Raw genomic sequence first — 24004 nt, forward strand, 5'->3', positions numbered from 1 at the left:
ATCCGAGGAGATGAGGCTACCTAGGTAAGTAAACTGCTGGACTGATTTGAGCTCTGATTCGCCAATGGTGATATGGGGATGAAGGAAGACTTCCTGAGGTGCTGGTTGATGGAGAACTTCTGTCTTCTTTAAGCTGACTTCCAGCCCAAAGAGCTCAGCAGCATCTGCAAAGCAGGATGTTAAACGCTGCAGAGCTGCTTCTGTGTGGGCAACAAGGGCGGCATCATCAGCGTAAAGCAGCTCCCGGACAAGAGGGTTTAAAGTCTTGGTGTGGGCCTTCAGTCGCCTTAGGTTGAATAGACTTCTATCAGTACGATATCGAATGTAGATACCGTCCTGATCATCGAGGTCTGCCATGGCCCTTTGGAGCATCATAATGAAGAAGATTGTGAATAGGGTTGGTGCAAGAATGCAGCCTTGTTTCACACCATTAGTTATTAGAAAGGGCTCAGAAAGTGCATTGCCATATCTGACTTGTCCGTGCTGATCCTCATGGAGTGAGATGATCATTTTGAGGAACTTGGGGGGACAACCTAAACGTTCCAAAATCTGCCATAGACCTTTTCTGCTCACAGTGTCAAAAGCCTTGGTGAGGTTGACAGAGGTTACATAGAGACCTTTGTTCTGTTCCCTACACTTCTCTTGCAGTTGTCTCAGAACAAACACCATGTCTGTGGTACTCCTGTTGGCTCTGAAACCACACCGACTTTCAGGTAGAATTCCCTCTGCTGTAGCAGGTATTAGTCTGTTCAACAATATTTTTGCCAGGATTTTGCCAGCAATGGAGAGCAGAGTAATGAATGCGTAGTGCACGTGGTTTGTTAAAAGTGCTGGAACTGAGTCTACCCTCTATGAGAATCAGCTACTAGAAACTGAGCTTGAATTTCTCTTTCACCTCAGCTTGGAGAGATGATGCGACTGCATATACCTGCTACACCTCATGAACCTGTATCCTGAAGCCTGTGACACCATACAGAATTTATACTGAGGTTTTACACAGTAATGGAGGAATATACATAAGGGAAGTTGAAAGCTAAATGACATTAACTCCAAAGTTGTTTGAATGCCAGCACAGCAGATGTATATTGAACTACTCAACATCTGTAATAGGGAAAGCATTTTTGCACAGAAAGGTATCGTGACACAGTCCTTTAATCTCTATAGCTGATCCTCACTGCCCATGCAGTGCTAAAGGGAGACAAGGGAAATTAAGGAGGTGCATACTCCTGCTAACACCAGATGTTGTTCTTATTGCTTTAATATCCTGAATTACTGACATTAATCAGGGCTTGGAAATGCCTGCTTTCTGTTTACCAGTCCATAGAGAAGAGGAATTAACTGCTAATGCTACTTTTATAGACCATAGTTGTGATGATTTGCCTGATCATGTATCTGTCAATGTAGAAGTGAATTTACATGGTAGTCGATTTGAGGTAATGGGTCATGTCCGTGATTTATATTGAGGTTTTTGTATCATTTTTCACTTAATAAAACTTTATTTCTCCCTCTCCACTCTGTGGCTTCCATTTTTGCTGCAGTTAGACAGAAGTAATGTCATGAATAAGTGTTTTAAGGTCACTTAAAGAATCACTGGCCAATATGTTAGCAAAACCAGGTTTAATATAAAAGCGAAAGTGTGACAAAGTTTGTTGGCAAGATTCACACTACTATTTGCTAGATGGCTAAAGCAGACAGAGAAAAATCAGGCTAAAACCTAAAATAAATCAATCTAAGCCCAAAATCAACCCAAAAATTTTATATGTGGAGGCTGTGAGGGTGGGGGATAGGGCAAGAAAAGGGTAAGGATAAAAATGAATAAGGAAAACCATCCCATTGATTTACAAGGTTCAGAGTAGACCTCTTTGCTAAACTGGGCCCCAGACTTGACAAACAATTTAGGCCTAAAGGTTTAACAGCACTTAACAGCACTTAATTGATAACTTAACTTAAACAATTTAACAAAAGATTTGTGTAAAATTTACTATAGCACAACAGTATCTCACTTACAGGCCTAAATTACAAATCTGAAGTACTTAAGAATCCGGGAGGGCAACATTCGTAGTACATTTGCTATAGAATATTCACACTCTAGGCGCACAGACCTAGAGAAGTACTTATGTGAAAAATTCCCCAGGATTCAGTGAAGTACTCATGTCAGATGATTTTGCATCTTCTAAACAAAGGGTTGAGCCTCGAGCAGTAGGGGTATCAGCCCAGGATCTGTTGTTGTTTGGTGATGGTCCTTCAAGTGTGGTGAACGTGAGAGCTGGCTGTCTCTGAGAGGCACCACTCAGAGGGAGATTGCTGGTGACAGCCCAGTTCGATCCAGGAAAGCTCAAAGGGTCTCATTTGGGACTGCTGTTTATAGGAGTCATAGTAATTTTCCATCCTGGCCACAATTCGGGTCAGAAACTGACTTTGAAAGTTTGATAATGAAAATGTTATTTCACTTGTATTATTCAGGCAAGGAGTTTTCAAGGCTGTTCTTTAAAAACAGGAGCACTAGTTCCTGGGAACAGACAGGATTTCTAATAAGCTCAGGAGGAGCTTAGTCCAGGTGCTTCATCAAGGCTGAGGCATTGACAAACCAGCATTTGTCAGATCATAGTGTGGCCTGAGGGGTGAGGTGGAGGGAGGGGAGGGAAGGATGCACCGCCACAAGTAAGTGTCAAGCTTTGAGTATGAAGAAAAAAAGCAGGAAAAAACAAGACTGTGGTTAGACTAGCTCTCCAAAAGCAATGAATGTCTCATTTGTAGTGAAGAACAATTTAAACAAAGCCAAATCCAAACAACCTATTGAAATATGTAATTTCCCTGAGGAGGACACAGATGGGATCAGGGAGAAGACAGCTGTTGTAAGTCACCAGTTGTGAAGATTCTTGTCTTTCTTGCACATACCACAACAGTGTAACTGGCTGTGAGAACATACGCTGTGTCTGCATTTTTTTAGTGTTTCTGGGTGACCAGTTTCTGGTACGTACAATACGGGGTGGAAGAAAAATAGTATCAAAAAAGTCTTGTCTATTGATAGTTTTAAGATAAATGTTGGGAGGAGTTGGGACTATTGTATATAGTGTTGGTACTATAGGGTAGTACAGTATAAGGGCCTATAAATGCATAGGGTTTGTGAATTATGGTTGTTCATACACATCCCGTAACAGCAGAACCAACACCACCAACTCGGTGTAGAAGATAATCGGAGAGGAAAATTTCTTGCCCACTAGGTGTTAACTGTACTGGGCAGAGAAGGAGGTGATGCATAAATGTGTCAAACCAGAATAGTACCAGAATACTATAGAGATGTAATCCTTCCAGCACTATAAGACTACACTGCACACGCACTGAGACAGTACATTTTCCCCACTTGACCAGAAGTGAGATGGACAAGGTAAGATAAGGACCCCCACCTTGATTTTCCACAGTGGTGGAGGCACAATTTTCTGGAGCTGTAGTGTAAAATATGTGAAATTCTAGCAGAGTGGGAGGGTAAGTGAGGGAGGGGGAGGAGAGGGAGGGGAGAGAGAGGAAGCAGGGTGGATATTCTAGGTTCATCCTTTACTCTCTCCTTTTTACACTTTGTCCAGTAGCCAAGGGTAAATATGAAACTGGGAAGTACATGTGTGTGAGGCTGCTTTTTTAGCGTCTGTATTAGTTTTAGAAAGGAGTAAATTGGAGCAGAGGCTTAGCCAAATATTTGGTACTATATACAAGATTTGCATGTGGCATGGTAACCAGTATGACACACCACTCAGCCTTCTGGTAGTATGACTTTCAAAACTGGTGCTTCTGTTGTATTTCTAAGATGTATTTTTAAGATATATTTCTGAGTTAACAGTTGGACTGCTATGCTGAATTTTTTGAATGTGATAAGCCTATTACTTGGAGAGTATGACAATACTTAAAATGAATGAAGTATATTTTATGTCTTTAAGATGCAAAGATGCATCTCCAGGAAAGACCCATCTTTTTCTGATAGTCTGAGTTTGAAAACATGAAGACCTTGACTTTATCTGTGTTGCAGTCTGTAATTTCTTTCAGGGAAGAGGGAATTAAATTCTTTTTTTTTCCCTAGTCAGAAATGATACCTTCAAAAGCTAATTCTTAATACTGAAATCTCCAGAGATACACTGAAGCCTTTTGTAACTTATAAACCAAATATATATTTTGCATTGGGGCCAAACATTGAAAATAGCTTAAGACACAAACACCAAGTCTGATCATCAGCAGGCTCTGTTCTGGAATGAACAGAGAGCTAAATACATGGTGGAAGCTGAGAATACAAATTCTCTATCTCCAAATGCTCAGAACACAACAGAATCAAGCATTAGGACTGGTCATTGTATAAAGGAATGTGTACAAAAACAGAAGCAACAGTGAAACCCCATGTTATGCAATAAACAGCCTTTTTTACCTTCTTGTAAGAAATTGAGTAATTGATGAAATCTGTAGTAAGGAGACCGAACTTCACACAAGAAAAGAAAAAGCAAGTCCTGCTGTTCTTGAAATGAGTCTGGTGCAAACTGATGTACATGGATTTACATATCCTCTATTAAATCAGGGAGCATTGGATTCTGAATTGATGGCAAAGGGCTGTCAGATGCTTTAATATAGTTTGAATCACTGTGCAGTCTCTCTTTTATGGGTTTTGCATCCATGTAGGAAGACTGGGACAGGGCCTGGGCTGTGTGGGACTATGTTGCTGAAGTGCTCTGCCTGCCTGGCATGTCCCAGAAGCAAGTCATAGATGGCTCAGATTCATCAGGGCTCCTCTTCTCTTTCTGCCAAAGCTGCGTTTGGGTAACTAATGAGCCTTAACTAGGAAGACACAGATAGGAAGTATTAGTGCCACCATTGTAGTGCCCACTTGCAGTGGGTGTGGAAGGTAGCTGGGGACATTAAGGATAAGGAGACCTTGACTCTCAGAGTGAATATTATTCCATATTGGAATAATCTTGTAGTTTTCAGATATTACAGATTTTTTGAACCATCTTAATACAGCATATGGGGGGAAAAAAAGACAATGAAACTTTTACCCTTTCTCCTCTTAAATGAAGCAAACTAAAAAATCCAACACATTTTCGCACACAATGCAAATAGAAGATTTTAGAAACTGAGAGGCTTTGATCTTTTACTAGGAGGTTTTTCCCCTGTTCTTTTTACAAGAAAGTGATCCGGAAATTTCAAACCTAATGCAACTAAACTGAGAAAGGAAGGGATGATGGCAGTGAGGTAGAGGAAATTCCTGTAAAGGAAACAGACTCAACACAGTGCACAGCTAGAACTAACCACAGTTCTTATCATATTGTATAGGGTGTGCAGGTAAGATTTTCAGACTTAATTTTTTTTTAAATTATATCTTTTACCTTCTGATTTTAGCCCTCCCTTACCCCATCTGCTTGAAGGTGAGTTCATTTCATTGCCTTTGAATGTGCATTTTGAAGTAAATTGGCTTTAACTACTTGGTCAGACAAACAATAGTGTCTTAGTAAGTAGCTTCATTAAATTGTTTTTTTCTGCTTTGTAGGTATGGTGAAGCTTTTTTTCATCTCCTATGTGGTTATTACTAATCTTAGTCCTGGAATCAGATTATGTTTGCCTTTCCATTGATATAAGTCTAATACAAGACACAGGAATTGATAGCTTTGATGCTAAAGTGATTTTCATCAGAATCAGAATAGTAGATTGTAAGATTGTGGAATGCCAGTCTTTACTAGACTTCAGACATATGAAACTTGGTGCAGCTCTCAAGAAATTGGTTTTGATTTCTTTTGCTTATATTTTATGTAAATACATACCAAATGCTATGGAATAGAAATTTACTGTTTTCTTGTGAGATCCTTTTGGAGTTGAAACATAGGCAAAATAATACAGTTCCTATTCTTCTCTCATATTTTTAATCACAAGAAATTATGGCAAAACCACATTAATTTCCTTTGTATATAAGAGACTTTCCAATTAAATGGCATCCTAAATCCCTAGACTAAGGATATGATAATATGGGTGTGTACATGGCAGAAGGCAGAGACTTTTGAAATAAGTTGACTAGAGTAGAGTACTTACTTTCTCTGGCAGACACCAACCAAGATAAAATGAGACAGTGAGTAAACCGAGTTACTGAATCACCTTGAGTCCACTTGCAGTGCAAATATACCTGTTTCTGCTGTGAATTTCCCTGTTACTGTCAAGCACACTTGCAAGATGACAATTCTTTATTTCCCACACTACCATAGTTTTTAAACACTATAGGAATGCAAAGATAACAGATTTTCTAATAAAAGTGTTATCAGTTAACAGAAAAAGAAAAAAAATAGCAATGGTGTATTTTCCCATACCTAGTTAAAGACAACAGAACAATTATGCAGATTGCTAACCAAAGCTGTAACATTCATTAGTTAACCCTCCCTTTCACACTTCCCTGTTTGTGGTGACCTTTTTGAGCTTGAAGAGGGTACTGTTAGTATGGCAGTAAATTGGAGATCAGAGAGATTGTATATCACTGACATTATTAAATATTTTGTGAATGGTCACTTGATGTAGTTTCATTACATGCAGCCTTTGTGTCCCCATTTACACACATATGGGAAGCTGGGAAGTAAGTGCTTCCGCTGCTTATCTTGTGGCAGGTCAGGTGCTCCTCAAGTAGCTTCTGATGGGTTAACAGATTGAATGAGTCCCCAGAAAAGACAAGAGCTGTCACAAGAGATTGGACCATTTGCCTGAGATCAAGGGAGAGGGGAGGAGGGAGGACGGAAAAGTAGATCATAGTAGATCATCAAGTCCAACTCCTGGCCCTGCATGGGATACCCCAAGAATCACACCATGTGCCCAAGAGTGCTGTCCAAACACTTCCCGAATTCAAACTGACTTGGTGCTGTGACTACTCCCCTGGGGAGCCTGTTTCAGTGCTCAACCACCCTCTGGGTGAAAAAGCTTTTCCTAGACCTCCCTTGACTCAGCTTCATGCTATTTCCTTGAGTCCTGTCACTGCTCATGACAGTGAAGAGATCAGTACCTGCCCCTCCATTTTTGACAAGAGCAACCCATTACATCAGCTCACCTGCTCAAAGGACTGCAGCACTGAATCACACAAAAGGCCCTTGGGTCCTGCTTGCTACTGGCACCAGTACACCTTTGCCGTGTGGGCTGTTGGGTGACATAACTAAAAACATCATCCTTTGTTTTATTCAGAATTAACGTAGTTAGAGATGCAGCCATAATGAATGCCTTGAGCAAGCTCTTTACAGTTGTCATAAACCCAGATACAAGAGTCAGGATCCATTGATCCCTTTGCAGTGGATAGAGTGTGGGTAAAGTTAAGGAAAGCCCCAGTGCTGGTAGTAAACTCTCTTTATTCAGACATACATACTGGCTTGGAGTTTCAAGATGATTTTGAAAGATGTGTGGGGTGATGACAGTGGACAGCAACCAGACTGTAACAAAGCACCAGAATGGGTTCAGGCAAATGAGTTAACTTACTCTCTGTGACCTCTGAGCATAAAAATAGACCATTCCATTCACTTGCAAGGAATACAAACATTCTGAAGAGAATGGTGACTAAAGTGCTCCCTTCTACACAGAACAGCTGCCTGAAAAACTGCAAAGTGGGAGTTCCTATCACCTCTCTCGCTAGCTCAGTGTGAACTGGATGCTCTCTTGATGCCTGCCAGTAATGTGTGGTGTCTGATTTGCATGAAGTGCCAACAGTCAAGGGACTGTTGCCCAACATTTTCTGTTTTTCCCTTGGGTTGACTCAGTGTCTTTCTGACAGCAGTGGAAATGCAGAGTCACTCTGTGGCCAAAGGAAAGAAAAAAACCTCTTGAGGTCTCAGTTGCGCAATGTGAAGTTGCACAAAGTGAACATCAGCAAAATACATGACCTTTACTCCTGAATCAGACACTGCAGACGTGTCAGTCACAGGTGTTGGATATGTTCTTACTAAATACCCAGATTAAGCCATGGCTGTCAAATATGCATGCTGGGCAGCCTGCCTTTGCTCTAGCCCTGTGGCTGGGAAGGCTGTGGGATGCAGATCAGACCTCTTATTAGAAGAGGGAAAACACTTCATACAACAGGGTTTGGGGTTTCACCTTGAACAAGATGCTGTCACATAGAGGTCTGGATGCAGCTGAGTGCTTTGTGGACCTGCTCCAAATCCCCTGGGTGTTCCCCGTCTCAGCTTACAGATGGCACGCCACAGAGCTGGTACCTTATGATGGTGTAGATGTTACCTTGTCTGTGTCAGGGTCGTTCAAGCAGTGCAGCACAGCATTGTGGTGCAAAAGCAAGGCCTGATGCTGCACACCTGGATAAGTCAGGGAGGAGAAGAAGGGGTTTTTAGGTTGCTCTGCCGACCCTAATGGACATCCTAGGGTATGTTTATTCTATCTGGTAAGAAAGCCCTGTGGGAGCATGTCTCTTGGGTGAAAGAGTTAGAATCAAAGACGTACATCCACACAGTACATGCTTTGAGGGTTTTACTTCTGCATAGTTTTACTCCTGCATAGTTTTACTTCGGTCCTATTTGCAGCTGCAGCACATCTTCAGGTTTGGTTTAATCCCAGAGAAATCCAGTCAGCACACTCTGGGCCTATTGACCTTCAAGATACAACAGATCTTTATGGATTTTATGCCTGTCTCAGTCTGTTGCTGATAGCTGTCATTAGATGAAGACTGATGTTGTTATTTGGTATCTTACCTCTCATCTTAGAGAACATATTCCTATGAAAGGAGGAAGGATCTGCATTTTCACTCCAGATGTGGAGTTCTGCATTGCTGTAGGCATGACTTGGAAATCTATCTGTAAGCAACTCTATGGATGGTGTATTTAAAGAGACTATTCCATATTCTTGAGTATCATCTATCCTGCATTTCTGAGAAGTAGTAAGAGCAGGAAAAGTGCCACATACACCAATTTTTATTTTTTTGTGTGGATAAGAGTCCAATAAAATAGTGTCATGGTTTGGACTCTTATCCACACAAAAAAATGTTTTCCTCTTTTACAGACAGCAAGATGATTCTTAAAGAAAATGTCTCAGAATATCAGCCAAAATTGATAAAGAAAATCATGCTCACTTCGTGCTGGATACTAACATTGTTTGTCAGTGGGGCAGAAGTTAGAGAGATTAACTTGCCAGGTAAGAGTCTGCTCCAGTGATGTTTGTTGTTTGTGGTGCTTCTGAAAGCTGAGAAAAGGGAATCTTTGTTTTTCCTTGCCTTTATGAATTTTTCCTGTCCGAGACAAATAGCCTCGCTGCAAGCTTTTAAAATGTTGGTAGTACAATTTACTCTAAATATGACTCAAAATTCAATTCCCTAATGAAAAGGACAAATGTAAAGGAGAATTTCTGAGACCCAAATGGAACAAATAAATTGCTTCTGTGACTCCTTGAAGTATCCAGCAGCTGGTCCAAGCCTCTTGGGGAGGTGGGGAATGGGGAGAAGGAAGAAAAAAGCAGAACAACACTGATCTATCAAAATCTTCTCCTTTGTCTGGAGAAGCTTCATCCAACTCATTTTGCAGATAGAAACTGAAACTGCAAAGAGTCCCCAATTGGGCTGGTGAGGAATAGATTTCATGCCGTCTTTTCTGCTGGAATGAAATCCTACCATACTTTCAAGGGTCACCACAGCCTGAGTGGCAGTAGGAGGATTAGGATGGCTGACCACGCCTTTCAGAATCCAAAAAAGTGTTTAATTTTAGTGAGAGCTACTGAAACATAGGAAGGCAAGGATTTAAAAGCAGTGAAACAATAACGTTTGTCAGTCTCAGCCTGAATAGGGCATGTAGTGGGCAGGATATGCTTCTTCGGGTTTATTTCAGTCCCTTCTCCATTAATATGAGGAGATCTAGAAGCGCTGCACCTGCTTTTCTACAGAGTTGAGGTTTAACAGGTTAGCATCCATGCAAAAATCTTCAGATACTTTTAAAAAAGGCCTATTAAACCTTTGGAAACCTTTGAATAAACTTTTGAGAACATTGGCAAATTGCATGTTTAAGGAAATCTATTTCCTATTTGTCCAGCATCTGATCACATAAAAACATATTTAACACAAAAAAGATAAAGTTCTATTTATGTAGTATTCCTAATTTTTATTTTTTCACCATGACTGTGTATTCTCTCAGATGGTACTGATATCTTATTATTCTTCCTTTTAGAATGTTCCCATGTTGAACCTCAAATATGGTATCGTGCAATTAATGGTGAGGAGTTTGTTCTACAATGTGCTTTACCAGATAGAGATGCTACCCACATTTATAATAACTCACTTCCAAATCAACATAAGGTGAAGTGGTTCTGGCGTCAGAAAGATGAAGAGACACTGAGGGTTATCAAGGAAAGCTCTAATTTGGCTCTCCAGGGGGATGCTCTTTGGTTTAAACCAGTAAGGGACAGTGCTTCTGGAATCTACATGTGTACTATATGGTAAGTAATGGAGCAAAAGATTTATATTTCTATATGAGAATTATTGTTTTGGTTTGGTTTGTGTATTAAGTGTTTAACTTTTTTTTCCCCTGCATCACTCAGGGAAAAAATCCGATGTCTTAAAATGGTTTTGGAGGTTCAAACAAAGAAGGCAGCAAAATGTTCAGCTTATGACACAAATATGCTATATCTGCTTGCTGGCAGTGGGAATTCAATAACCTGTCCTGGGACAAAATGTTACAGCCATATAAAAAAGCCAGATGTAAAATGGTACAAGGTAAGATTCAGTCTCTTTAGCATTCAAAAAAGCTGAGTGGAGGCAGAGCTTTAGGTCTAGTTAATGTTCATGTCCCATAGGTTCTTGAACTCCTCTTTGACAGGCAATGCAGCCTGAGAAATTCAACCCAAAAGTGGAATCTTGAATTGCTATATGTCAAGTTTTTAAGTAAGAATTCTGAAGAAATTTGCCACATGAAACAGAAGCCAAGAAATGTTTTCTCTTCAGCTAAGAAATTGAAGTAATTGAGAATCAGAATAAGTTCTTTATGAAACTAACATATGATTTAAATTTAAAATTTTAAGTTCATCTTGACATTTTAAATTCTGAAAATATCGAATATACCAAAGAAAAAGTATCTTTGTTAAAAATTAAATTCTTTTAAGATTAATGCTTCAAATTGTTCTTTCCAAGATTCCTGTTTTTAATGAAACACTATTCCACTGAAACACTATTGATTTACTGTTTGTAAGGATTGCAATATAAAGTCTAAACCTGTATAAATGAACAAAGGAAAATGACTAAATTTTCAATTGTGTATTTTACTACCTGGTATTATTTACATTATTTGTTCTATCAAGCAGGATTATGATCTAGTCCAAGTTACTCTTTATTTACTTCCAAATTTTAAAGGATGTATATCTTTACCTACATCTTGGTCTGAAGCCCACTGAAGTTAAGGGGCTTCTTTCCATTTGCATTAATGGATTTTTTTCAGGAACTTGATTTAAAGAAAATTCTTAACAGTCTCAGTGAAATAATATTAAGATGAAAAATAGAGGTGCTTTTCAAAAAATAGTCTGTTTTCATTCTTTTAAAAGTAGTGACAGTGTTCTCAGTCTCAGACAATACAAACTCATGATTTACTTCTAATTAAAGAACTTGAAATACTTTCAAAATAATTTCTTTACAAAATAAAATATACTTAGTCCATCAAAAAAGCTGTCCTTTTTGTTTCTCTTTAGTAATAGGAGTTTTATTGAGATTAGCCTTATGATTTCACATTTCTCACAGCAACCATAAATTTTAACTGATCTTTAAAAAGACAATGGTATTCACATATTTTTTAGTATAACTGAAAAATGTCATCAGACTCCTAAAAATCCCTTTTTGGGCTTCAGTGAAAAGACTTTGGTTTAGCCCTACTGCCATGGTAATCATATCAAAATATATTTAAAATATAATTTAATAGCAGCAACAACAACAATAAAAAAGGACTTTAATTCCTTGAAATTCTTTTCATTAGGATGGTCATCAGATAAAACTTAGGAAAAGCAGGCCAAGCTTAAAGCTGAAGCATAATGAAATCTACTTGAATCCAACCTATGACAAAGATGCTGGAATATATGTGTGTGATTACACTCTGTATGACAACACTACCAAGTGGACAATGAGAACAGCAGTAAGAGTAGAAGTCACTGGTGAGTAATATAATAGCTCAGAATAAATGACTCAAAGTCTGTTTTCTCTGTTATGTTAATTTATGTTTTTTGTTCAGCCTCTTGTTCTGAAAAACCCATAATCTGAATTAGCTACAGGACCATTAAAATGCAAGTATTCTGACAACATCTTGGGACATTGACTAGAACCTTCAAGGTTCAGTAATAGCATGTATCATACAATGCCATAATTTTCAAGATCTAACTCTACCTTGGATTTATTGTAGTTCCTATCATTGAGGATGAAATCTTGGTATGGAAGTAGAATTTATGAAACTCCAACTGATGCCAATGTTCTCCATGTACTGTATGAGGAACGTTAGGAACATATTTGCATACTAGGAGGAACCAGTGCGAATCCTACATCGAAAATGTGGACAAAACCACTGTATCTTAACCCTGCCTGTCTCCCTGAAGTGAGGGAGAAAGTATGAGTTAGGTAAAAAAATTGTTCCTTGTGGCATGGATGAAACCTTCATTTTTTTTCTCTTGACAGTGATAAGAAAGGTGAGGTTGGTGGGATCAGTGCCTCTCTTCCACAATTACTAATTTTTTAGCAGCAGAGCAAACACGAGAGCTGTGAGCAGTCTAACAAGCTGTTTGTTGTTGCATGTGCTGTCTGGGGAAAGGCATCACTGCCTGCATGACCCGTTCTTTCAGGCTTTGTATGCATTACAAAATAAAACTGGCTAGGACTCTATGGCACGGCCATGTGGCATGACCTTATATTCTCTTTCAAAGCACAGTGACCCTTTTTGTAGTATTGGCTGCCTTCGGTTGCCTTCAGGCAAAGTCCAGATGTTGCCTTGGCAGTGTTTTTGGACTACATCAATGCTATGCAAGGGAGCATGCTAGCAACTCAGGATCAGTACGGAGGGAGACTATTTGATTTGCTAAAGGAGAGATGTGGTTATGCTTTTTTACAGATATCTATGGTTGAGTGCTGTAAGACACTGCAGTCACTCCAGTGAATCAAAGGTCCCGTAGGAAAGTATATATATCTATTCTATATCCTGAATTGTATGGAACCAGTACTACTGATTCTGTATGGCAACAGCACAGGACTGGTTCTCAGAATCCTGGTGGAAAGTGGGCCACTCTGTGGAAGGGAGAACAAGATTTAGGTAGCAAAAGAAAGGTGTCTGGTGAGGCAACCTGTTTCTATGGTCTAGTGAGGAAGCACTCCTTTGAAATTCCATGGTCTACTCCTCAGTAGCACTTCTCTGAATAGGTGATTTTTTGCATTAGGTGTTCTATGCATTTGGTGCTAAGAATTCAAAGAAAAAAATTTATACATCCCCTCAGGACAGGAAACCATGTCTCACCAACTTTTGAGAGCTCTGTGTGGTGGCTCACAGTATCTGATGCTCTTTCACTCTTCTTTCTGGCTATATTGCCACAATATTTTCCAAGCACACATGAAGTAACTCTGCTTTTGTTCTGATCTGGCTGAACCCGAGCTGACACACAGTTCTTTTCTTTCACTTCATACACAATCAGAAAAACACTTATAAGGTGACATACACACATATACTACCCTGGAACCTTGCGTATATTTCTCTGCTGTGGCTTGGTGGAAAAAAAAGTGTTATGTGGCCCCATTTCCTGCAGTATGGGACTTTCCTAGAATATCAGAGCTGTGGGTTTTATTGTATAAGCTGTGGGTGTCATTCTCTGTGCCCTTTGGCAGCCTGTGATTTGAAAACAACATGGCTATTTTAGTGCAAGTACCTGTGCTTGTTAAAGAGGTGTGTATGTGCTCTATGGTGCTTACTGGGCATGGAAAAAGGTTTGACAAGGAACTGGGATGAGGTTTACATCCCTCAGGTGGTCTTGCAAGGGGGGGTCCTAATTTCTGAATCCTAAATAATCTTGAGTGCAGGCTGTATGCTGAGCTCCCCAGCTCATATAAGTTGACAGTGTCTCAGAGTAACTGAGATAGCAGGTGTGTAAGTAGCTGGATAAGTTTTGTGGTCGAAACTCCCTTATCTGTGTACCCTCAACAACTGTAAATCATCCTCTTGGATTTAGGTGTCCAAATTCCACCTAACATTTGAAAAAATAAATTGAAAGGTATTTTCTCTGGTATTCTGTACTCACAATAGCTATTTATTCTTATTAATAATATTCCTGTTAATTGCAGCAAAAAACACTATTCATCCACCAAACTTTTTGTATCCCAATGGTGTTGTGATCCTCGAAGCAGAACTTGGTAAGTTTCAATTCCTCATCTAAAAGCAAAAGAACATGTTTAAATTAGGTATTGATAAAGATAAATCTTCATGAAGCAAAACAACTTTGCTTTCTAGACTAGTTAACAGAAAAATATTCTGGTGACCTCCATACAAGGTTTTCCTGTGTTAATTCATTCCAGGAAAGCCACTTGAATTGGAATGCCGCGTACAGTTTGGGTTTGAAACTGTTTCTTCGATGAGGGTAACATGGAAACGAAACAATGAAGAAAATATAAATGAGAAATTGAATCAGGAAACAAGGTGAGAAACCTCTCCCAGTAGTCTTATTACTACCACAACCAGCAACTGTAAAAATCCTTCTACAACAACTTTACTAAATGTGTTTTTTTGAAAGAAACTCAGAAGTCTCTGTTCTTCAACCTAGTAATGTGTATGTCCATGAGCATGAGACAGACACATGCTATAACATAGAGAAACACATATTGATGGCTATAAAATCAAGAATGCAAACATTCTGTTCAATCTTAACTCTTCTTTCTAAAGCTTTAGCTTATGGACAGCTTCAACGTGAGTGGTCCTTGGTTGCCTGTGCTGCCATCAGCTGTTTTCAAGTGTTCTTGAAAACAGTGTCTCTGTTGTGACTTGCTATCAATTCACACAGTCTGTCCTTGGACGCTGTCTCTGAGTGGGGAATAAATCAGATCAATAAAACAGTAATGTGGACACTGAAAGGAGTGAACACTGAAGTGTTTACAGATGCAGTTTGAGGACTTGCAGCCCTGGATTTCAGGGCACTGACTTTTAGGAGTCTTCCCTGGCAAGAATTAACCAGACCCTGCGGAGAAGAAACGTGGGGAAAAGGTTTTCTATGACTTGGGGACAACCTCTATAGTCACCATGCTTCCTTTCCTTCCTATTCTCATTAATTTATGCAGTGTTCAACTTGGGCAGGCAATATAGTGGAGGTAACAGAGGCAAATGTGTCTTTCACTATACAGCCCTGAGTCATCTTTATGGGTAACCTTTTCTGTACACTGAGGGAAGCAAAAACCCTGCTGTCACTGCTAAAATCAAGTTCATAATAGGAATCATGGGGAAAAAAATAACAAATTATGATATCACACGCGCATGCACAAACTCACTCATGAGGTAGATTGGAAATTGGATTTTCCTAACTTTTGAATATTTAGCTTTGTAATGTTCTTAACAAGTTTTTGGCTTTTTACATGGGTAAAATTTCTGTTTGTCTGTTTGTTAAAAACAGAAATAAATGAAACATTCCCAACAGACTTTTATTTTCCTAACTTTTGAATATTTAGCTTTGTAATGTTCTTCTTAACAAGTTTTTGGCTTTTTACATGGGTAAAATTTCTGTTTGTCTGTTTGTTAAAAACAGAAATAAATGAAACATTCCCAACAGACTTTTAGTGCAGATTGAATCCTTGCCCATGCTCGTGCTTGTATATCTTGAGTTACCAGTGGTGGGGCCATAGGAGGCTGTCATTTTGCAGGACCATGATGTAAGGTGCCTTTAGGAGGACCCAAAGATGCTTGTACTTGTGGCTTTCAAAGGGGAGTGCTGAAACTCAGAAACCCTGGGCATTCTAGAGTGATTGCAGACACAAGTCTGTTATCTGTATCCTTCACTCAACCCCAAAGGGGTTCCTCTGTTACCTCTTCATTTCCTGTACTTCTGTCCCTTATGTCTATCTTCTTCTGTTTGCCTATTCTGTCCTTGGGCCTTTTACCCCTTTGCAAGAGGCTGTGCTGCTCAGTCTTTTTGCCCAGCTAGTTCTCTCTTGGGACTACTTTTTGAAGTTTCATTTATCTGCATTTCTGCTGGGGGAACTTTTTGCATTTTAGAAAAATACAAATAATCTTATAGAAGTCAAAGGGGACTATACATTGAAAACTAGGCAAATGGTAAGTATTTTGCTGAGTTGATGAATTAAGAATAAACCTTTCAGTCTTCAGGCCCTTGATGTTAGTATTTTCCTTACAGTATATAAACCAAATGGAAGTTCCAAACCAGAATATTGCATTACTATTAAAAGTTCTATTAAAAGATGAATGTTAAAAAGTTGCAGGCTCCTCTTTTTTGTGTAACATGTTTAAAGACTGTGTGAATGAACAGCAAAGGTATCATGAAAATACATGATTTTTTCTCTCTAGTGTTTATCCAAAAGGTTTGAAGGGGCACACACTTCTTCATGTTGCAACGCTGAAAGAAGTTACTGAAAAGGACCTCAGAAGCAACTTCACGTGCTTTGCTGAAAATTCAGTGGGGAATGCCACTGCTGTGATTCAGCTGAAAAGAAAGCAGAGAGGTAAAACTATCAATTGGTGACTATTTGCCCCTGAAGACATTTTGATTTACTCTACTGCTACAAATTCATTCCACCTTGACAATGGCTTTTTAGCTAGTAGCAGAAGTTGAAGCTGGATGGGAAAAGTTTGATTTGTCAGATGTCTTGAAAGGCACAGTATTATGAGGACTACTCAAAAGGACAATGTTATCTGGGGACTTAGTGCAGGCAGGTGAGCCAAGTGGAAGCTGGAGAGTAACTGGGAGGAAGAAGAGGAGAGTAGCATCTCTGAACATTAAAAGACAGTCTACCAAACTGAAGCAAGGAGACCGCTGAAAGCAACAGTATTCCTCGATTTTCTTAGGACATTTCTGTTTGTTTTCCCAGTTGTTAGCAGCATGTTTCTGTCAAGTTACCATAACTGATATGAATGTGGCAGCCCTTCAAGCCTTTCAAGGTCAAAACCAGAATCAGTGTGGAAATTAAACTGTTGAACCATAGTTCACAGTGGAGATTCATCATTAGGTACAGGAAGCTGCCAGCAGGGCATTGTGTGCAGCTATATCAGTTCTGATGTGACTTTTCCATCTCAGGCGATGACTACTTTCAGCACTAGTGAGTATACCAGAGACTGTGTTCCTTGTGCCTACTATCATAGATTGGCTTTTCATACCACCAAAGAGATGACATTCAAAAAAGATACCTGATAGTAGACTGAAACTCTATGTTAAAGTTTGCAGCTACCTATGAAATCCTGACTTCCCTAAATTTTGCCAGTTGAATAAGAGCGAAGATTGTGTTCTGTGTCCAGAAATGGTTTGTCCCCATTTCTGGACTGAGTTTTTTATATAAGTGTCAATATTATTTTGGGAAGCATGAGTTATGATAGAATATTTTCTTTCTACAGTGTTGTTCTTATATGTACTATGCAGTGCTGTTTCTACTCTATTTGCATTTGTTTTGTGCACTGCCTTTATTTACCAGCACTGGATTGAAATAGTGCTGATGTACCGAAGTTATCTGGCCCACAACAAAAGTTCAGGAGGTAAGAAACTTTGTATAATATTAATTTTCTCCAGTTTTTCTACTGCCTTTGCCATGTGGGATAATCTGGTATGAAGTACTCATTTAATTAAGTTCTCTTAATGACCCTACTCTCTTTGACTCAACCTAGTAAGTTGCTCAGTGAATGCAGATGAAAAAAGCTAGGTAGTGTGGAGGAAATATCTAACACCAACTGAAATGTCACGGTTAGCCTTTTACCCTAATTTACCCATGGAAAATTGGAGTAGGAAGTTGACTTTTGTCAGTCCATTTGCAGGTAATAATTTAACATTTCCAACATTTTAACATCATTCTCCCAAAATGTTCAACAGCACCTGTGGACAAGAATGAAATGTCCTTGCATAACAAAGTAAAGGACTCCAGAGTCTATTGATTTTTTTCACTTTAAGCCAAAAGATTTCTCAGAAGAATAAACAAAAGAGAGAAATAAGATGATATAGGGCACCAACGGAGAAGTGTATGTTTGGGAAATTCATATTCCTTTTTAAAAGTTTTGGAAACAGTCTTGACATTTGCACCAGAGTGATTAGCTTTCGATATTTCAAGTCTCTGTAGTAGCATTGCTCCACCATCTCAGCTAAAACAGAGCTTTGAAATAGTAGAGAGTGTAACAATGTATCAGAAATTATTATGACTATGACTGCTTCCAAGAACTTAACCTGTAATTTTCTTACAAGGGTTGAAAGAATTCTGATAGTTTGTGCCCCAAAACTAAATTTGGATAGTTTGTGCCCAATTCTAAAAATTCTCGCATCTTGATGCAGCTTGAGATAGAGGTGTCTGAGTCTGCTTTTGTGTTTGCATATGAATATGTAGCTTATATGTGAGTGTGAAATAACCGTATGTAGGTACCTATAAATACATACACAATTAGACTATTAACTGCCCTTTTGGAAAACATTTTTGTGAGCCCTAAATCACTTGGCAAAAGCGATTTGGGAAATCACTCAAAAATTCCCCGCTATTTGGTAACCAAGTGATTTAAGAACCTCCGGAAAGTCCCCTTAGAACACACCCACTATGTCAGTAGGACAGAGACAGAAATGCCAAGACTTGTGCATTGAACTTGGGTTCCAGAGTGGCAGTCCCTGTCCTCATGTACCTCATGCACACAGCACCATTTTGCAGTGTGGGGCTATATGAGGTGTGCAAACCAACTGTGCTTACCCAGGTAGTTTTCTGCCTAAGGATAAATGTGTTCTCACCTGCAGGATTATGTCATTCTCACTTCATGTGGATGCATATCAAGTCACCTGAGGTCTGAAAGGGCTTGCTCACAGAACAGCAAAGCAGCAGTTATGACTTGATTTTGCTGCTTCTTCCTTTCCATCATTTCTTCTCCCACACCTCCCTTAGCACAGAATCAGAGAATTGCAGAATCCTACCACGTTGAAAGGTACCCCTGGGAGTCATCTGATCCCACACCCTGCTCAAAGCAGAACCATCCTAGACCAGGTTGTACAGGATCTTGTGGACAGAGAAAGCACAACCTCTCTGGAGAATGTGCTCCAATGTTTGACCACTGTCACACTGCAAACTTTTTCACTAACCTCTAATGAGAATTTTCCTTGCTGCAACTTGTGTCTGTTGCCTTCTCACTTATTACTGTCTCCATCATCTTTGTACCCTCTCATTTGATGGTTGAAGACTGCAGCAAGGTCACATTTTTTCTCATGCCTCTCTAATCCTTAGGCTTCCTCCTTATCCTGTTAAGATACAAGTCTCAAACCCCCTGCCTTCTTCCACAAGAAGAAAGAAATAATGCAGGAGCTTTGATTCTAACATTAATAGATCATGCATACAGTCACTTTGCTTTAGTTGGGTATTCTTCATTTCCTACACTTTGAAGATCTTAAATGTTTGTACCAAAAGTTCCTCAGCTTTTAACTGTCTTGTACAATTATGGGGGGAAAAAAGTCCCAGCGGTGCTTACTGTGTATTTGGTTTTAACTTGCTGTTGTAATAGTAATATTATAAAGGAATGTGTTCGCTAATGGTTGTTGTCTAATAAAATCACAGTGACCTCTATGGGTGAAATGAGGAATAGCTGGCTTGTAGTGCAATTTATTGCCATTTTAAAACTTTTCAAAGAAGCTTCAATTTAGGGTGTAGCTGAATTGATGTTCAGCTGAATCAATCTAGTGACCCTTTGCACCACCTTCAATTCCCACACTAGTCCTGTGTGCCTGCTGCTAGTGATTCACTCTTGTGGGCTTAAATTGGCTCAGCTTGGCAGAAAAATAACTCAGTAAAAGACAGTGAGTAGCCAGCAAAGTGAATCGGCTTCCTCTGTTACCACAAGAGCTACTACACCAGTAGAAGGAAGTGGTTGAAAGTGTATGGCCAGGAGCAGAGGGGAGGAACAGAGATGCAACGTGTTGCCTGATCACATCACTGGCATCCAAACCTAATCTGCACACCTATGTTTTGTCTTGATGACATATTTTCTGCTACGTGCTGGTTCTGAATGTAGATGTCGCACCCCAGCTCATCCATGTAATTAGTTTTCTGTGTGTTTCCTTTCCGTATGAACTCTTCTAGATTCTGTGGCAACTTGGTGGCTCTAGCTCTTGTTTGTGATCCTAATCTTACATGTAGGGATAGGAATCAGGAGGTTAACATGGAGGCATGTGGATCATGATACTCAACACTTGGGTATCTGTGCTGGAGGTAGATGTCTCAGTTCCTGAGCAGTGAAGATGCAGTCAATACAGTGAAATCTATAGAGCTTCTCAGCTTGCCCTGCAGCAGCACCCTGCTCTAAACTGCTGAATTTCTTTCTGGTTTCTATTAACTGTATTGACATATGATACAACTCAGCTAATTGGTCATAGGTGTCCAATGTAATTTGGGCTGTCTGAGGATGTACTGTCATTCCAAAAGACTTGAGTCTCCAATACTTCCCCTGTCAAATTTGGCAGTTCTATCAATCTTAGGACACCTTAAATGGCCTCAAGCAACTACATAGGGAAAAATGTACTGAGTCCACTGTGCCTTTTGCTTTCACCAGAAATCCTTTTTTTTTGTTCCTTCTCCCTCAGATGTAGTTCAAATTTTATTCAACAAAAAGATATGATTGCTTTTGCCTTGTAGTTAAGAATGGGCCTAACTCAGGACATTGGTACCAGAGTGACTGAAAGCTAAGGAAAGTTCTTTATATATTTTTCATCTGCACTCTACAAACATTCTTTTAATGAGACTTAAACAAAGTTCAGTTGCAGGTCAGTACTTGGTGTCTGAACTGATACTTTGATAAGAATTAGGCTTTGCTTCTTACACCAGTGTCTCTGCTTAGAAACATAACAATAAACATAAAAATCTTTTGCAAGTAGCTAATATTTAAGAACATTGTTACTTTAAAACTAATTATATTTTTTAAGAAGGTTGGCCATTGATGAGAAATTTTTGGAAGCAGCATTTGGGCAAATGAGAGGAAAGACAGGTAATCGTTCCCCTACCACATGGATTTTGCATGGAAGGGGCCAGATCTTTAAACTACCTTGCACCAGTCATCTATAGCTTCCTCCTTTGCTTTGGTAGAGTATGTTTACAAAATTTGCAGGACAATGAGAGCAAGCAAGGATTTGGTAAATGGATAGCTGTATTCCATGAACAGGTTATAATTTTAGGTTTGTGTTGTGCCTACTTAAATAGATATAAATGGAAACTGAGCATTAAGAAAGAAGCTGAATGCTTCAGCCAGACTTGCTAATGTATACAATGTATACACTGTTATTTCTTTATTAATTTATTTTAGATGGCAAGGAATTTGATGCGTTTGTGTCCTATGCAAAACTAGACTCTTCTGAAAGGAACTCTACTTTCATTAGTGAGGAAAAATTTGCCCTGGAGCTTCTTCCAGATATGCTAGAAAATAAATATGGATACAAGTTATGTATTCTTGAAAGAGATATTCTTCCAGGAGGAGGTAAGGTTCCTGTGGATGGTAGAAATTCTTCAGTTTTTATAAAATTGTGTTTCACTTTCCAAAAAAACCCTTATGCACCAGATCAACAAATTGTGTATTGTAGTAGTGGAGTTTATGCTCAAATCTCATAACGTTTTGTTCTTTATATCCTGTCCCTGTGCCTGAGGCATACGTACATTTGAGTGTGATCACTGGGAGTTACTAGGCTGAGACAAAGCTTCTTATCCAAGAATTTCTTTGCAAGCAGACTCCACTCCCTGGAAAGAAGACCACAGATATTTCAGTAGTTACTTTCTGTGCAACTTTAGTATATGCTACCTGCAGTAATTAGAAAGCCGTGGGTTCCTGTTCCTGGGAGAGACAAAGACAAGTCGAAGTGTCCCTTGAGACCCTGTTTGAGTAGCAACAAAGTGTGTTGAGGTCTCAGGTGTGCCCTGCCTCTCCTGAGCAGAAAGTTGTGTTCTCAAGGCTATGCAAAAACAGCCATGGTACCCTCTGATAGCAAACACATTTCTAGAGGTTATGTGATTGGTCATCATTCCAATTCTTGGCTTTCCTTATTTCTGGGTTTTAGCTGTTCATAAAGGAACTAATAAGATAAAAATTCCATTGTAGAACTCAGTAACTATCACCATTTTCTCTCCAGCATACACAGATGAAGTTGTAACAGCTATTAAACAAAGCAGAAGGGTAATTATTATCTTGAGCCCAGCCTATGTCAGTGGACCAAGCATCTTTGAACTGCAGGCAGCAGTGAACTGTGCATTGGAAGATAAAAGGATCAAACTGGTATTAATAAAGTTCCAAGCTTTCCAAGAGCCAGAGACTTTACCTCCAGCAGTGAAGAAAGCTCTTCGGATTTTACCAGTTGTTACCTGGAAGCCTTTTATTTCTGCCCCTTCAGACAAGAAGTTCTGGAAATATATGCGTTACCACATGCCAGTGAAAACTACTAAGATGCTGGGAAATTGCAGCCTAAAGGGCTTATTCCAAAGGTTATTCAGATTGGTATATTGATAGCAGAAATTTCACAAGGGCTTGGGAATGGTGACATGATTGTCAACGACTTTTTCTACATCATCGGACGACTGTGAACTCTCATTACAGTCAGCAATAGCTCACTCCAAAACAGTAAGAACGACTGAAGTGTGACAGTGCTGTAGCCCCACAGTAAAACTTTCACCGCATGCAACCATAAATGTGAGCTATCTTTCATAAATTTTTCTTTTATTACTATTTTTATTATATTTATTATACTCCTTTGCTCTGATGTTGAGACATACAATGTTCTTTCCCTGTACTTCTTTGGGAATATTTTTATAGGGTTTTTTGTAGAAAATAATTAAAAAAGGGAACTCCAGAGGAAGCTTGTAGTTTAATTTTCCAATGCAGCCTAGTGGGAAAAATCCAGACTCTTTAAGTGAGTTACCTCCTCCAGTGGGAGCACCAGGAAAACGCCATGGGAGACTGCTACAACTGGGTATGCCTAAGGGATTCAGAAAAGAAGGATCGCTGTCTCAGGGCTGATCCCAGGCATCTCCATCCTTGCTGCAGTGAGAGAAAGAATTCCTATGAGTTGTGAAACATTTCACACTCACAGACACCTCCACATTGCTTATCCTGTCTGATGCTGGTCACTCAATGCCCACTAAACTTGTTGGCATTATGGGTGTGTTGCAGTTGTAAATCAAAGCCCTGGTTGTCACAGCTAGCACACTTCTAGGGATTCTAAAGTCTTTCCCTTGTGGTCCTCTGGCTGCCAACTCTCCAGGGTTCATATCACTTACTCTTGAGGAATCTTGCAGTCTGTGTGTATGGCTGTAGATGAGTGAAATGCAGTGCTCTGCTGTTAAGAAAATCTGAGTACTATAGCCACTGATTTGTTGTTCTGTTGACTTCATTTGGCCTTCCAGTTAACAAATCCTTGTTTTATAATGCTAATTGAATAGCCCATCTTCCAGATTCCTTTTTGGAAAGGGATTTCAAGAAATACTGCTCTTAACAGGACCGGTATACTGAAAATGAGAACAACTCTTCTGCAAGCAGGCTGAGCATTATCTGCCTAATTTTTTATTGGGTTCAAAGATTTCAGTGGAAGGACTGGTGGTATTGTGGAGGAGAAAAGATGCTGACCTTTTTAAAAAAAGTTCCATAAGGCCGAATGTTTTGTTGGAGGAGGATAATGTGGCTGCCCAATAAGTGCCTTGCTGGTATGAAAAAAACGAAGGCCAAACAAGATAACTCAAAATCCAGTTTTAGGCATGTGATGTGACTCAGACCTTCTTCTTTCTGTTGATAAAATGTGCTAAGTTTAAACCCGCGTTCAAGAGAGAGAAAACCCCTTTCCGAAAAAGGATGCAATTTGCGTG

The 24004-nt window shown here is 39.5% G+C and overlaps 1 protein-coding gene across 1 annotated transcript; it reads left to right on the forward strand.

The window, feature by feature from the left end:
* The first annotated feature begins 7496 nt into the window (after positions 1-7496).
* On the forward strand, positions 7497-22886 carry IL18RAP (interleukin 18 receptor accessory protein). Its single transcript, XM_064641786.1, has 11 exons — positions 7497-7666; positions 9004-9135; positions 10158-10425; positions 10528-10702; positions 11949-12123; positions 14285-14353; positions 14516-14636; positions 16509-16663; positions 17550-17687; positions 21465-21635; positions 22282-22886. The coding sequence occupies exons 1-11, from the start codon at positions 7657-7659 to the stop codon at positions 22650-22652; spliced, it is 1785 nt and encodes a 594-aa protein (XP_064497856.1). The 5' UTR covers positions 7497-7656; the 3' UTR covers positions 22653-22886.
* Positions 22887-24004: the final 1118 nt, after the last annotated feature.

Source organism: Pseudopipra pipra, chromosome 2 (genome assembly GCF_036250125.1).
Source record: "Pseudopipra pipra isolate bDixPip1 chromosome 2, bDixPip1.hap1, whole genome shotgun sequence".
Lineage (NCBI taxonomy): Eukaryota > Metazoa > Chordata > Aves > Passeriformes > Pipridae > Pseudopipra > Pseudopipra pipra.

Excerpts from the sequence above, each read along its gene's own strand:
- IL18RAP (XM_064641786.1), top strand. Across the intron at positions 12,124-14,284 it reads AGTAAGAGTAGAAGTCACTG|CAAAAAACACTATTCATCCA; the intron begins GTGAGTAATATA and ends TGTTAATTGCAG. Across the intron at positions 14,354-14,515 it reads GATCCTCGAAGCAGAACTTG|GAAAGCCACTTGAATTGGAA; the intron begins GTAAGTTTCAAT and ends AATTCATTCCAG.